Source organism: Phyllobates terribilis, unplaced genomic scaffold (assembly GCF_046119375.1).
Source record: "Phyllobates terribilis strain yellow unplaced genomic scaffold, ASM4611937v1 Scaffold_3__8_contigs__length_932513732, whole genome shotgun sequence".
NCBI classification, from domain to species: domain Eukaryota; kingdom Metazoa; phylum Chordata; class Amphibia; order Anura; family Dendrobatidae; genus Phyllobates; species Phyllobates terribilis.
In genome coordinates, this window is record NW_027362763.1 from 524,328,562 (window position 1) to 524,344,124 (window position 15,563).

Here is a 15,563-nt window from a genome sequence, read left to right on the forward strand (position 1 = left end):
ACAGAGAAAATACAATAATTAGCTGGGTAGAAGGGAAAAATGAGCAATTGTTTGTATACAGTGCTATATAATATGACAATTCTTTAAGCAAAGAAATGGCTTGGCCACATCTTTAAGCCAAAAAATCGGTAGTACTAACCAATTAAAATGCAGTAAATGTAAAATTGCACAGTTGCAATTACTAAGGCTCAATAATCATTGCTCATACTTTTCTCTTGTTTTTTGTTGTTGCAGGGATGTTATTGAAGCAATCATAAAATGCCATCATGAGTAGACTTGATTTTTATAACTCACAAAATAATGAAGTATGTTTCGCTGGTCTGAATATATCTTGTCCTAGAACTATCAGACCTGTGCTTACTGATATATCCATGTATTTTGTCATATATGGCGCTATTGTCCTTATAATTGTCGGCAACCTCATGGTGGTCATTTCAGTTTCTCATTTCAGAAAGTTTCACACAGCAACCAACTTTCTCAATTTGTCATTGGCCACTGCAGATTTCCTGCTTGGGCTCACAGTTATGCCGTACAGTATGGTGAGGTCCATAACTGCATGCTGGTATTATGGTGACCAGTTTTGTAAAGTGCACAGCTGCATTGATATGACATTGTGCACTACCTCCATATTTCATCTATTCTTCATTGCTCTTGACCGTTACTATGCAATTTGTCATCCTCTTCATTACTGCAGGAAAATAACCATTTCTGTCATAGAGATTTTTGTATTTCTTATCTGGTCTGTCCCCTGTCTATATTCATTTGGTCTTGTTTTATCAAATGTAAATACTGAAGGTTTGGAGGGGCAGGAGACACTTGTACCTTGTATGGGATCTTGTTCTCTTGAGTTTAATAGCATCTGGGCTATAATCACCTCATTGCTATGTTTCTTTATTCCAGGGACCCTCATGATTGAAATTTACATATGCATTTTCTCTGTTGCAAAGAAACAAGTGAAATTAATCAGCAATATTCCCAAATCAATAAATCAGAAGAAAAGCAGTAAGAAGAAAATTCTTGTAAATGTTGAAAACAAAGCAGCTCGAACACTGAGTTTGGTAATGGGGGTTTTCATTCTTTGCTGGTTGCCTTTTTCTACTCTTAGGCTATGTGCCCACGTAGCGTTTTTGTAGCGTTTTTGCAGCGTTTTTACGGCCGCGAAAACGCCGGGAAAACGCTTGTAAAACAGTCTGCCATTCAAAGCAATGTGAATTCGGATGTGCTGTGCACATGATGCGCTAATTTGCGCGCCGAATTCGCATTGCATTGCAAAATGCAGCATGACCATTTCTACCGCGATATCGCTGCAAATTCGCTCCCATTGAGGAACATTGAAACGCAGCAATATGTGGATTTGCTGCGTTTCAATTAAATTCAATGGCCGCGAATTTGCAGCGTAATCGCGGTGCGTGTTGTACCTGGGATGAAGAGGAGACTACAACTCCTCTTCATCCCGGCTACCACGCAGTGAAAAAAAGAAATAAAAAAGTTAAAAATAAACAAAACCTGTGTATTCACCTCTCCAGCGGCCCCTGGTCTGCTCTGCGGTCTCCTCCGGTCTGCTCCCGGCCGCGTCTTCTCTCTTCAGCATCCCGCAGTGTACTGTCAGGGCCTGCGGTGATGTCATTTAGTCACCTGATGGTCACGCGACGCGACGTCGGTGGTCAGGTGATGGTCGCGTGACCATCAGCTGACTAAATTACGTCACCGCAGGTCCTGACAGTACACTGCGGGACGCTGAAGAGAGAAGATGCGGTCGGGAGCAGACTGGAGGAGACCGGAGAGCAGACCGGGGGCCGCCGGAGAGGTGAATATACAGTTTTTTTTTATTTTTAACGTTTTAATTCTTTTTTTTTACTATAGATGCTGCATTTAAAGCATCTAAGTTGTTCACGCTTTATAAATCCATGCCGGTTGCATGGATTTATATTGTGTGACCAACTTGTCAAGCACTTTTTCCAAGTGATGCTCAAAATCGCTTGGAAAAGTGATTGAAAAAACGCATGCGAAAGCGCATGTAAAAACGCTGAAAAAACGCTTCTCTATGGCAGAAAAAACGCATGTAAATCTGTATACTTTTTTTCTGCCAGAGAGAGGCAAAAATGCTCTGCATCAAATCTTCTACGTGAGCACATAGACTTACTGTGGCTGATCCTTATCTCAATTTCTCAAAATCTGATGATATATACAATATTGTCCTATGGCTTGGTTATTTCAGTTCTGCATTTAATCCTACTATTTATGGCTTATTTTATCCTTGGTTTAAAAAATCTTTCATTTTAATTCTTACTGGTAAAATATTACAATTAGGATCTTCTTACAATATACTAAATAATATATAGAAATATAGGAAGCTGTCATGCATTGGTCGGAAGACCCGTGGCCAGTCCAAGTATTTTAGTCCATGATCAGATTGAGATCCATGGATGTCTTCATGAGCCATAAGAATTTCATTATGAAGCTTTGTAATAGTTCATGATTATCGGGATTTTGTCATTCATCCTATAATTACTACTAAAATCCCCTTTGCCACTTTAAACTTTCCCTTATCTCTCAAATCTGTGTAATTTATAACATCAAAAATTTCATGGAAAATTGTCTTAATACCATAAACTTTTCTGCTCAAGTCATTTTTTAACCCTCAAAAATCCCCATGCACTAACTCCACTGCTCTCATCAAAACGTCAGTGAAATCTCACCAAACAACAATGTTCATTTTACTATTTTCTCTCCAAAAAATTGAAGTAAATAATCTAGATTATGTAACATCTAATCGCCACATTTTACATTTGGTGGGTTACTTCTAGGGATGACTGTATCTGCCATGATTCAAAAACGCCAAGCCGCGTATATTTTACAGGAAAACTTGATTTGCAGCAAATATATTCGATGCAATTAAAATCATTTTTAATATGCTCTGGGATCCCTCCAGATGTAAACAAATTCATAATTGTCTTATCACTGATCTGTCCTGCCATCCCTTCACTTATGCCTTTTGTGTTCAACTTGCAAGGGCTGTGCAGTGAAATCAGAGTAAGGTGTTATTACATCTCACACAGGCAGATTACTCCTGTGTGAAACATAATGACAGCGCTGATCTAACTGCACAATGTTTACAAGTTGCCTGAGCACAGCAGACATAAGTGTGATTGCTGAAACATCTCTGAACAGGCAGTGTGGGGGGGAGTGGTAGTACATTAGAGGTGACAGTTCTATGAGGGGAGGAGAACCGATAAAAGGGGTTTGTAATATGACACAGTTAAGCTCAGCTGTGCTGCTCCTCCCCTCACACTGACTCATAAAGGAGGTTAGACCAGGAGATTAAGCCCTCTGATATTATACATCTCACACACTGAGAACAACGGCTCTAAGCTACGATGGGGTCATGTTATTTTTCTGCTGTATGTTGTTGCATGCTTATGATTGTTCAGCATCATAAAGGGAGAATAAGTACATGCCCTCAGTTAAAAAAAATATTATTACAGCGACATTTATTCCGTGGCGTGTTACATGTGAAAAGGGGTCACCGACTGGTACAAGAGGAGAGAGGATCCTGCCCACGAGGGTGCATAAACAATCTACAAGGGATGGGTGAGGATACAGTAGGTCAGGGTACAACTAGTCATGCAGAGGTATGCTGAAGAGAGACTTACCGCAGATTATACGCTTGTCACAAGAAGTGAATCTTCAGCTTCCTTTGCAAGGTTTCCACGGTAGGTGACAGTGTGATGTGTTGGGATACAGCGTTACACAGTAGGTGAGATGCATGGGACAAATCTTGTATGCATGCAGGTAACTAGTACAGGGAGACTAGGTCACACATGTATGGAGGAGACAAGTTTTCGATAGGTTGGTATGCCAAAGTTAAGCTTTTCAATTGGAGTCTCTGGACAACAGTGAGCCAGCGCAGGGATTGACAGAGGGGAGAAGCCTGGGAATAGCGGGGTCACTGGTGGATTTTAATCAGCCAGCACAGTTTAGTATAGATTGGAGGGGTGCGAGAGTGGTAGAAGGGAGGCCACAGAGCAGGAGCTTGTAGTAGTCAAGGCGGGAGAGGATGAGAGCGTGCACTGGTGTTTTTCTAGATTAATGGTTGAGGAATGAGCGGATCCCCGAGATACTTTGGAGTTGGAGTCAGAAGCAAGTGGAAAGGGCTTGGATCTGATGTTTGAAGGACAGATCAAAGTCAAGCTTGCGGGACTGGGGAGAGTGGGCAGCCATTCACTTTGATGGATAGGTCAGTTTGGGGGGATGAATGAGATGGTGGAAAGCTTGTAGTAGTCGAGGCGGGAGATGATGAGAGCGTGCACTGGTGTTTTTCTAGATTAATGGTTGAGGAATGTGCGGATCCCCGAGATACTTTGGAGCTGGAGTCAGAAGCAAGAAGAAAGGGCTTGGATCTGACGTTTGAAGGACAGATAAGAGTCAAGCTTGCGGGACTGGAGGGAGTGGGCAGCCATTCACTTTTATGGATAGGTCAGTTGGGTGGAATGAATGAGAAAGGTGGAAAGATGATGCATTCTGTTTTATCCATGTTAATTTTTACAAATCTAGCAGAGAGGAAAGATGAAATACAGGACACACATTTTGGGATTCTAGTTAGTAAGGAAGTTATATCAGGTCCTGAAAGGTAGATCTATGTGTCATCAGCATAGAGGTGATACTGAAAGCCGTGAGACTATGAGCTGTCCCAGGCCAAAGGTGGCGGCTGGTAAATATAAGAATTCTTTTACCCACAAAGGTGTAGATGGAGTAGAGCAGGGGTCCTAGAACTGAACCTTGGGGGGCACCGTCACATATGGGTGAGATGAGGAGGTGGTGTGTGAGTGGGAGACACTGAATGTCCTGTCGGTTAGGTATGAAAAGATCCAAGACAGGGTCAAGTCTGTGATGCCGAGAGATGAGAGTCTGTATTAAGAGGGTATGGTCTACTGTGTCGAAGGCAGATGACAGGTCTAGCAGGAGGAGGACAGAGTAGTCTTGCTTGAATTTGGCAGTTAGTATTTCGTTGGTGACTTTAGTCAGGGCAGTTTCAGTAAAATGGTGAGGTCGGAAGCCAGATTATAAGCGGTCAAAGAGGGAGCAGGAGGAGAGGTGGGAGGACAGTTCAAAATAGACGTGTTGATCCGGTAGTTTGGAGGTATAGGGGAGAAGTGAGATGGGGCAATAGCTAAACATAGGATGGGTCAAGGGAGGGATTTTGAAGGATGGGTGTGATCGAGGTATGTTTGAATCATGAGAGGAAGATGCCAGTTGTTAGTGACAGGTTGAAGAGGAGGGTTAGGCTTGGGATGAGGACTGTGGTATGGTTTGGATTGAGGTGGGATGGTATTGGGTCAAGTTCACAGGTGGTGAGATGTGGTTTGGAGAGTAAAGATGATCTTCCGTGATGGTAGAGAAGCTGGTTTTGGAGGAAGAGAGTTGAGTCGTTATGAGAAGGGGCTGTTGGGACTTTCATCAAAACCTTTGCCCGATGTTGTCAATCTTCTGCTTGAAAAATGAGACTAAGTCTTCAGCTGAGATGAGAAGAGAGGAGAGGGAGGGGGAGCTGGTGGATAGAGGAGGGACTTGAAAGTACTCAATAGCTGTTTAGGATTGTGAAACACGTATGATATGAGAGATGAGAAGTAGGTTGGTTTTGCTGCAGTGAGCAATGGTGCAGCATTTTGAAAACTTCTGTTACTGGACTCCACTCCCTTTCTTTGGCAGTTGAACAGTGGTATGTCTTGTAGATGAGTGGCAAGAACATGTGCTCCAGTGAATGTTAAGTGCTGCATCAAGTGGCCTCTGCTCCTCTTCCTCCACCTTAACACACAGTACAGTCCTCAGAGGTGGCACCCCAATTAACCTTGTTTTCACCCACATGACAACTCTCCAGCCGGCCAACTGGGAAAGCACAGATGAGCGAGTCTGCAGAGCTGTTCACACATTGTATTCCGGGGCAGCTGACGTCTGATCCAAAGCTTCACAGACTCAAGAGGGGGAAAGCATGCCCAAAATTTCTTTCAGTTGATCCAGGCGCCGATGAAGTGGGGTCTGAGAAGAATCCAAACCCTCATTACCAGAATTTAACCCCTGGGGGTGGGCATGAATGGGTTGGAGAAAGAAATAATTACACACTAGAACATGGAGAACTAAACTAATATACAACAGGGGTTGGAAAACTAAACTACTAAACAGCTAAGGTTGGAGAAAGAAACAAATACACGCCAGAACATGGAGAACTAAACTAATAGAAAACAGGGGTTGGAGAACTAAACTAATAAGACAACAGTGGTTGGAAACTAAACTACTAAACTGCTAAGGTTGGAGAATGAAACAAATACACACCAGAACATGGAGAACTAAACTCATAGAAAACAGGGGTTGAAGAACTAACTTACTAAACAGCTAGGGTTGGAGAACTAAACCACTACACACCAGGAGATAGAGAAAAAAGCCACTAGACACCAAGGTGTCACTAGAAAGCAAGTGCTGGAATCCCCAAGGCTTGCGGGACAAACCTCTGTATCTAACACTTCCACTACAGCCAACACCACTTGTTGTGTGTTGTTGTTGTGATCTGTTGTTTTCTGTGACATAGTCTGGTGATTTTATGTGTACTGTGCTCTGTAGTAATTGTTAAGCTGTGACCGGATTAATAGTGTCAGCCCAGGAGGGGAGGCGCTACTGAGAATTTTGTACAGGAGGTTAGTTCCTGTTAGTCAGCTATGGTTGAGCTACTGTAGTAACAAGAAGCATCACATAGCTACAGGCCACAAGATAAAGAGTCTTTGATAAAGAATTGAATTTGAGAATGGTGTTACAGAAGCCAGTTCCCATCTAACGGCCGGACTACAGAGACAGTATAAAGGCAGTCACAGTGACACATATTGACACGTATAGTATATAAGGGGAGTCTTCACTGACAGTGAGTACCTACAGTGGTATTAAATAGTTGTCATTCCCATAGGCTGGTAGTGTTGATTGGGCTACTGACAACATGTCAAACCTGTCCTGGAGGACTAAGTTGAAATGTTATCTGACCAGGAAGAAATACAGGGTCATATTGTGGGATAATAGCAATGGGAGAAGAAATACTCTGTTACTCTGCAACTGTGCTTGAACATCATTGTTTTGCTATTTGGAAAGAAACTGAGATATGAGCCTCTGCTTTATGTGGAAGAAATGGTTAAAGAAATGCATGCCTTTGATGACACATTGACGACACAAAGCTAGGAGGAATAGCTAATACTAGAGAAGAGAGAGAGAGGATTCAAAAAGATCTAAACAAACTGGAACTGTGGACAGCAACTAACAGAATGGTTTTTAACAAGGAGAAATGCAAAGTCCTACATCTGGGCAAGAAAAATGAAAAAAGTATATACAGAATGGGAGAAATAGGGCTAAGCAACAGCACATGTGAAAAAGACTTGGGTATACTAATATATCACAGGCTGAACATGAGTCAACAGTGTGTTGCAACAGCAAAAACAAGGGTTGCATTAACAGAAGCATACAGTCTAGATCAAGTGAAGTAATTATCCCCCTCTACTCCTCTTTGGTCAGGCCTCATCTGGAATACTATATCCAGTTCTGGGCACCACATCTTAAAAAAAACATGAAGAAACTGGAGCAAGTGCAGAGGAGAGTGACTAGAATGATGACCAGTCTGCAAACAATGTCCTATGAGGAACGGTTAGAGGATTTGGGAAAAGAGAAGACTGAGAGGAGACTTAATAGCTATCTACAAATATCTCAAGGGCTGTCACACTGGAGAAGAATCTGCTTTATTCTCTTTTGCACAAAGAAAGTCTAGAAGCAATGGGAAGAAACTGAATGGGAGATGATGCAGATTAGATATTAGAAAAAAACTTTTTGACAGTGAGGGTGATTAACGAGTGGAACAGGCTGCCACGAGAAGTGGTGATTTGTCCTTCAATGGAAGTCTTCAAACAGAGGCTGAACAGACATCTGTCTGAGATGATTTAGTGAATCCTGCATTTCGCGGGGGGTTGTACAAGATGACCCTAGAGGTCCCTTCCAGCTCTAACATTCTATGATTCTATGACTTATCAGATGTTGGAGAATGTTATCAAGAACTCAAGTAAATCTGTCTAACTTTTATAAATGGATGTTTGCGAAATTCTGTTACTTAGCGATAAAAGGAAAACGGAGTGGTGAGCCAACAAGTGTGGGATCCTCCTGGTGGCAAAAACATCCATTAAGTATCTAGGGGTTCATCTGGGTTGCACCACAGATACAGTACATAACCTAAAGTATTCGCCTCTAATCTCCAAAATGGAGAAGCAGTTGCAGGGTTGAAGTGGTCTGCCACTACCCTTGTCAGCAAGAAATCATCTAATTAAAATGATGTGCTTTTCAAGATTGCTATACCTTCTACAGACGATTCCTTTACTGCTTAAACGAAGAGATATTCATATATTGCATAAAGCGTTCACATCTTTCTTGTGGAGCGGAAAGAAAATTAGGATTAGTTTGAACACTCTAATGCAAGCACCTGAGCGGGGAGGACTAAACACTCCTAATGTTAGGGCATATAACTTAGCTTGCCTCACCAGACATGTAAGAGACATGTAAGAGATTGGCTTAGGGGATCAGAGGGACATTCGAACACCAAATTAGAGGGCGAGTTTTGCAGTCCCTGGGGCCTGGCCTCATTGCTGCATTCCCCTATGTCCTGTATTAGACCGAAAATTAGAAATTCCATAGTGTGCCGTGACACGCTGGTAGCTTGGAAAGCGGTTCGGAAAAAGATGGGGCTTTCGTGGAAAGTGTCCAAATACCTAGAACCCTGGGCGTATCCAAATTTTAAGCTGGGAAGGGAAAATAATCTCTTTAAGGAATGGAAGGAGAAAGGGGTGAGACGGATTAAAGATATCATGCATGTGACAGAAAAGAGATGGATGACACAGAGAGAAGTGATGGAACGATTTAATCTCAGTCCCCTATAGTATGCAATACTCACAGTTTAAAGGATGGATTATGAAAGAACTGTGTTCGATTGAGCAGGAGCTATGTAAAAATGTTATAGACGAATTGCTAGAGGGTGATCTGTATGCCCTGAATGTATCAAGAATTTATGGCACGTTGAGAGAAACACTATCCCCGACAGGCGACTAGACAATTTTCAAAGGTTGGGTGAAATAGGTTAATGACCCGGACATAGCCGAAAAGATTCTACAGGGCTGGACAATAATGAAAAAAAACGTGATTAATGAGACTTGGAGAGATACCCAAAATAGGATTATTCATAGGGTTGTCTATGGGTTCAACGTCCCGATTCAAGGGGAGGGTGGGGGGCAATGGAGGAGCTGCCCGAAATGCCAAGAAGACCGCACTGACTTGTTTCACAGGTTATGGAAGTGTAAAATAATCCAAATTTTTTGGAAGAGTGTCAGGAGCCTGGTTAAGGGGATCTGGGGGGGGGGGCATTGGGTATTGGATCCATACTTCTGGATTTTTCATTACGGAGGTGAGGGGATTGAAGGGGAGGGCATAGGACAACTGGGGCGCAGACACACTCTAATACACAGCATTAAGATCTTGGCAAAAAAATGCATTCTACGGAACTGGATATCGGAGAAGGCTCCCACTGTGAAGGAAGTGTTGTCCAACCTAAAACAGGTGATGATTTTAAAAAAATTGGAGGCAGAGAGGCACAAGACTAAATTGACTGGACAATTCTTTGAAAAGTGGAGACAGTTTCTAGGAAGGAAATGTTCACGCGATGAAATCATTGGAGTGGTTCAGCCATTTGCTCATTCCGAGTGGTATCTATTAGTGGTATCTATTAAACAATATTCAAGGCACTTTGGGATCCTGAAGGTTTAGACAGGTGGTTTTGGGACACTTGTAGTTATGGACTGTGGATAATAGGGCGGACAATATTGGAGATCGAAATAGAGTTGCCTGGGTAGGTGAGTGTCCAACATCAGATTTGGATGACATTATACATTATCTAAACTGCTGCATTCCGGGAAGGGAGAAGGGTAGAGGGAATTTTCTTTTCTTTTTTTTTTCTTATATTTTCTATCTTTGAATATTTATGTAAAGCTTTGATATGAAGTTTTTGTACATATGCTTTGTTCAAATGTTAAAACTAGTGTTGAGCGAGCACTAAAATGCTCGGGTGCTCGAAGCTCGGGCCGAGCTCACCATGATACTCGAGTGCTCGACCCGAGCAACGAGCCCAATGTTAGTCTATGGGAGACCCGAGCATTTTTGCGTCGGCACCCCCGGCAGTCTGTAGAAAGCCTAAAAAGTGCCCAAAACGATAGTGACAGTGTTCAAATGACATGGGAACAGCATGGGGATCGCCCCAGGAAGCATTTCTGACCCCCAGGTCACTGCTGTCAACAACGTGGTCAGAGGTATTAAACTTTTACGGGCTCACAATAAAACGTTCAAAAACGAAACTGAAATGGTTTTCCTGTGAAATATGTTAAGGAACTTCCTTTCCAGGGTAAAGAGTTGTGTATAAGGTAAAATAAATAACCAAAAACAAAAATACTCCCCCACACCTTGGGCTATGTTCACAAGTAGCATTTTTTATGCGTTTTTGCACTTTTGTATAGCTTTCAACCGTGACAAATCCATTCACTGGGAAATGTCATGTTAACATTTTACAATCTTATCTGGCCATGTGCTGTGTGACACATGCATACAGTGCTGAAAAGACATGGGAACAGCATGGGGAAGACCCCTGGAAGCATCTCTGACTCCCAGGTCACTGCCTAAAAGTGTGCCCATCAGAAGTGATCCTTGCAGCATCAGAAGTTGCAGACTTGCAACTATCCCCGTGCAAGTCCTTGTCCCAGGGCAGTGTTCAATTGTACCTCCCCCATTCCTTGCAATGCAAGCGCAAGTATGCAGCCTGCCACCCACCCACCTCCTGGCTGCAATACCATACTGCTAGATTGCACTTTATATGGGGCCTTTTAGTTTGGAGGAGGCCGAAGCTGGCCACTACCTCATGGCTGCTTCGGCAGCGAGGTATCCATACTCAGTCCCCAGCCGCCAGGCGGCCGGGTGTCCACGCTCGGTCCCCAGCCGCCAGGGGGCGGCCGGGTGTCCATACTCGGACCCCAGCCGCCCTGCGGCAGGGTGTCCATAAATGGTCCCCAGCCGCCCCTATTTCTCCTGTCAACTTCCCCCACACTTTTCTTAGCCTGGCCTGCTTTAGGGCAGCATTGGACGAGCCCACCAGAGAACCAGACTCCTCCGGTGGGCCCTGGCTTCTCCGTCAGGGGAGTTGAGAGTGCCAAGGTGAGGAGCATGATGATGATGATAGAAGTTAGCATCTGCTTTGTTTTCTTGCAATGCAAGCGTAAGTGTGCAACCTGCCACCCACCCACCCCCAGGCTGCAATACCATACTGCTAGCTTGCTTGCACTTGAAATTGGGCCTTTTAGGCATGTGGAGGCAGACGCCGGCCACCATGTCATGGCTGCGTCAGCGGCCTAGTATCCATACTCAGTCCCCAGCCGCCCGGCGGCCGGATGTCCACGCTCAGTCCCCAGTCGCCAGGGGGCGGCCGGGTGTCCATACTCGGTCCCCAGCCGACCCGCGGCTGGGTGTCCACACACGGTCCACAGTCGCCTGGGGGAGGCCGGGTGTCCATAAACGGTCCCCAACCGCCTCTATTTCTCCTGTCAACTTCCCCAACACTTTTCTTAGCCTGGCCTGCTTTAGGGCAGCATTGGATGAGCCTACCAGACAACCAGACTCCTCCGGTGGGCCCTGGCTTCTCCATCAGGGGAGTTGAGAGTGCCAAGGTGAGGAGCATGATGATGATAGAAGTTAGCATCTGCATTGTTTTCTTGGAATGCAAGCATAAGTGTGCAACCTGCCACCCACCCACCCCCAGGCTGCAATACCATACTGCTAGCTTGCTTGCACTTGAAATTGGGACTTTTAGGCATGTGGAGGCAGACGCCGGCCGCCATGTCATGGCTGCGTCAGCGGCCTAGTATCCATACTCAGTCCCCAGCCGCCCGGCGGCCGGGTGTCCACGCTCGGTCCCCAGCCACCAGGGGGTGGCCGGATGTCCATACTCAGTCCCCAGCCACCCCGCGGCCGGGTGTCCAGACAAGGTCCCCAGCCACCTGGGGGTGGCTGGGAGTCCATAAACGGTCCCCAGTCGCCCCTATTTCTCCTGTCAACTTCCCCCACACTTTTCTTAGCCTGGCCTGCTTTAGAGCAGCATTGGACGAGCCCACCAGAGAACCAGACTCCTCCGGTGGGCCCTGGCTTCTCCATCAGGGGAGTTGAGAGTGCCAAGGTGAGGAGCATGATGATGATGATAGAAGTTAGCATCTGCTTTGTTTTCTTGGAATGCAAGCGCATGTATGTAGTAGGGGCTAGGCCTGAGGTGGTCAGCGTTTTGGCGTATATCCTACCTCCTCCGAGGATTGCTGGATGTTTTCCTGCTACTATCCCAGTTCTATGACTCCCATTAAAACAAAGCTTCAGGTGATGAATGATGGATGAGGTGGTGGCAAAGGAGAAAGAGCAGGAGGAACAGGGACCATTCACATCAATATCAGGCCAGTCAACCACACATGTCTTGTAGGATATGTTTCTGTACCAAAAGGAGTGGTTCGGCTACACAGTTATAGGGCATACAGTGAGAGCAATGCCTACCAAAAATTTCAAGGCACTCCAATGCCCCTTGGAAGTGACATGGAGGTCAGAGGGCCTTAACTAAACCGTCTTTTCCATTTATAGCAACTGGGTCTCCTGTGCACTGTTGGCCTAAGCAGTGAATGGAAGGCTTTCCAAAAATGATGAGAAACTGCAATGCCCCTTGAAACAGATGTGGATTACATCATATTAAAAACCTTCTACCCATTTTTGGGGAGTGGGTCTCCCTTAGTGTTCGCCTATGCATTGAAAAGCAAAAGATGACTAAGATTAGGAGGAAATGCAATGCCCGTTGGAAGAGTCGTGGAGTTTAGAGTTAATTAAAAACAATATTTCAATGCCCCTTGGAAGAGCTGTGGAGTTCAGAGTGGTTTAGCAAGACGGTTTTAATGCCCCTTGGAAGAGATGTGGAGGTCACAGTAGCTTAACAAGACGGTTTTAATGCCCCTTGGAAGAATGGTGGAGGTTGCAGTAGCTTAAAAAGACGGTTTTAATGCCCCTTGGAAGAGACGTGGAGGTCGCAGTAGCTTAACAAGATGGTTTTAATGCCCCTTGGAAGAATGGTGGAGGTCGCAGTGGAATAAAAAGACAATATCAATGCCCCTTGAAAAAGTGGTGGAGGTCGCAGTAGCTTAACAAGATGGTTTGAATGCCCCTTGGAAGAATGGTGGAGGTCGCAGTGGAATAAAAAGACAATATCAATGCCCCTTGAAAAAGTGGTGGAGGTCGCAGTAGCTTAACAAGATGGTTTGAATGCCCCTTGGAAGAATGGTGGAGGTCGCAGTGGAATAAAAAGACAATATCAATGCCCCTTGGAAGAATGGTGGAGGTCGCAGTAGCTTAACAAGACGGTTTTAATGCCCCTTGGAAAAGTGGTGGAGGTTACAGTAGCTTAACAAGACGGTTTTAATGCCCCTTGGAAGAGACGTGCAGTTCAGAGTATCTTAACAAGACGGTTTTCAAGCCCCTTACAAGAGCCATGCAGTACAGCATATTAAAAACATTATTCCCATTATTGGGGAGTGGGTCTCCCATAGTCTTTGCCTATGCCTTCCAAGCAAAAGCTGCCAAAAATTAGGATGGAGGAACTTGCAATGCTGGCAACACTGACCACGGTCACCCTGGTGGTATAGTGGTGGTGAAACCTGAGGATAAGGAGAAGAGCAAAATACAGCCGAAATGAGGAAGCGTATACCAATGTGTGGGTGTGAAGCGGTGCATGGGAATACACCTCCCGAAACAACACAGTGGATTTGACTTTATGTTACTCTGTTGTCATTTGGTGGTGATGAGAAGTCTGGCCCTATCCAGCCCTTGTTTATTTTGATAAGGGTCAGCTTGTCAGCATTGTCAGTTGACAGGCGAGTGCGCTTATCAGTTATAATTCCCCCAGCGGCACTAAAAACACGCTCCGATAACACGCTAGCGGCAGGGCAGGCCAGGACCTCCAAGGCGTACAGAGCGAGTTCATTCCAAGTGTCCAGCTTGGATACCCAATAATTAAAAGGCACAGAGGAATCACGGAGGACGCTGGTACGGTCGGCAAGGTACTCCCTCACCATCCTTTGAAACTTTCCACTCCTTGTGAGAGTACCCCGCGCCTCAGGGCCTGTAAGCTGGGCGGCTCTCAGAAAACTGTCCCAGAATGTTGACAGTGTTCCCCTGCCTCTGCTGGATTGGAGTTGCGTCTCTCTCGCTTGTACGCCTTGGTTGGTCAACGAACTGTGACCTCTGCCGCTAGCGTGTTCAGATGGGAATTTTTTTAACAGTTCTGCAGCAAGGGCCTTCTGGTACTGCCACATTTTTGTAGACCTCTCCACCTCAGGAATAAGAGAGTGAAAGTTCTCCTTGTAGCGGGGGTCTAAAAGTGTTACCAACCAGTAATAACTGTCACCCAACATTTTGACAACGCGAGGGTCACGATTAAGGCAGCGTGACATAATGTCAACCATGCGTGCCAGACTGGTAACGGGCAAGACTTCCGTGTCCTCACCAAGATGACGACAGACTATGCTCTCCTCCTCCTCCCCCCTGTCCTCAGGCCACCCATGCTGAACCGACTGTATGACAGTTGTACAGGTACTACGGTCTACAGCACATGATACCAGCTCCTGTTCTTCCTCCTCTTCCTCTCCCACATTGTCGCCCAATGCACGTTGGGATGAGATGAGGCTGGGCTGTGTGTAATCGCCCATTACGGCTTCTTGATCCATCTCATCATACTCTGGCTGCCATGCCTCCTCTTTAATTCTCTGCAGAGAGCGTTGCAAAAGACAGACAAGTGAGATGCTAATGCTAATTATGGCGTCATCGCCACTCACCATCTTGGTGGACTCCTCAAAGTTTGTCAGGATGGTACATATGTCAGTCATCCAGGTCCACTCCTGAGGTCTTATGTGTGGAGTCTGACCTAAATATCGATGGCCTTGTTGCAGCTGGTACTCCACAACTGCTCTTTTCTGCTCACAAATCCTTTGCAACATGTGGAGGGTAGAGTTTAAACGTGTAGGGACATCACACACCATTCGTTGTGCCGGAAGCTGCAAACACTGCTGCAACACAGCAAGGGCGGCAGAAGCTGTAGCCAATTTCCGAAAATGAGCTGACAGGCGGCGTACTTCGACCAGCAGATCTGGCAACTCGGGGTATGATTTAAGAAACTGCTGAACCACGAGGTTAAGCACATGAGCCAGGCATGGTATGTGTGTGATCTCGCCTCGCCTCAGAGCCGCCACCAGGTTACGGCCATTGTCACACATGACCATGCCTGGATGTAGGTTCAGCGGTCTCAGCCACAGATCTGCCTGCTCTTTCACAGCTGTCCACAACTCACAAGCAGTGTGAGGTTTATCACCTAAGCTTAAGAGTTTCAGCACAGCCTGTTGCCGCTTGGCTGAGACAGTACTGCAGTGCTTCCA

The 15,563-nt window shown here is 45.4% G+C and overlaps 1 protein-coding gene across 1 annotated transcript; it reads left to right on the forward strand.

Moving 5' to 3' along the window:
• The first annotated feature begins 266 nt into the window (after window positions 1-266).
• Window positions 267-2,342, forward strand: LOC141258213 (trace amine-associated receptor 4-like). The gene is made up of 2 exons (XM_073673221.1): window positions 267-1,129; window positions 2,138-2,342. The coding sequence occupies exons 1-2, from the start codon at window positions 267-269 to the stop codon at window positions 2,340-2,342; spliced, it is 1,068 nt and encodes a 355-aa protein (XP_073529322.1).
• The last annotated feature ends 13,221 nt before the right edge of the window (window positions 2,343-15,563 follow it).

What these genes read in the sequence shown, in the direction of transcription:
- LOC141258213 (XM_073673221.1), top strand. Translation starts at nt 267, where the DNA reads ATGAGTAGACTTGATTTTTATAACTCACAAAATAATGAAGTATGTTTC. An exon ending in TGTGCCCACGTAGCGTTTTT is followed by an intron (nt 1,130 to 2,137) that starts GTAGCGTTTTTG and finishes GTGAGCACATAG; the next exon opens with ACTTACTGTGGCTGATCCTT.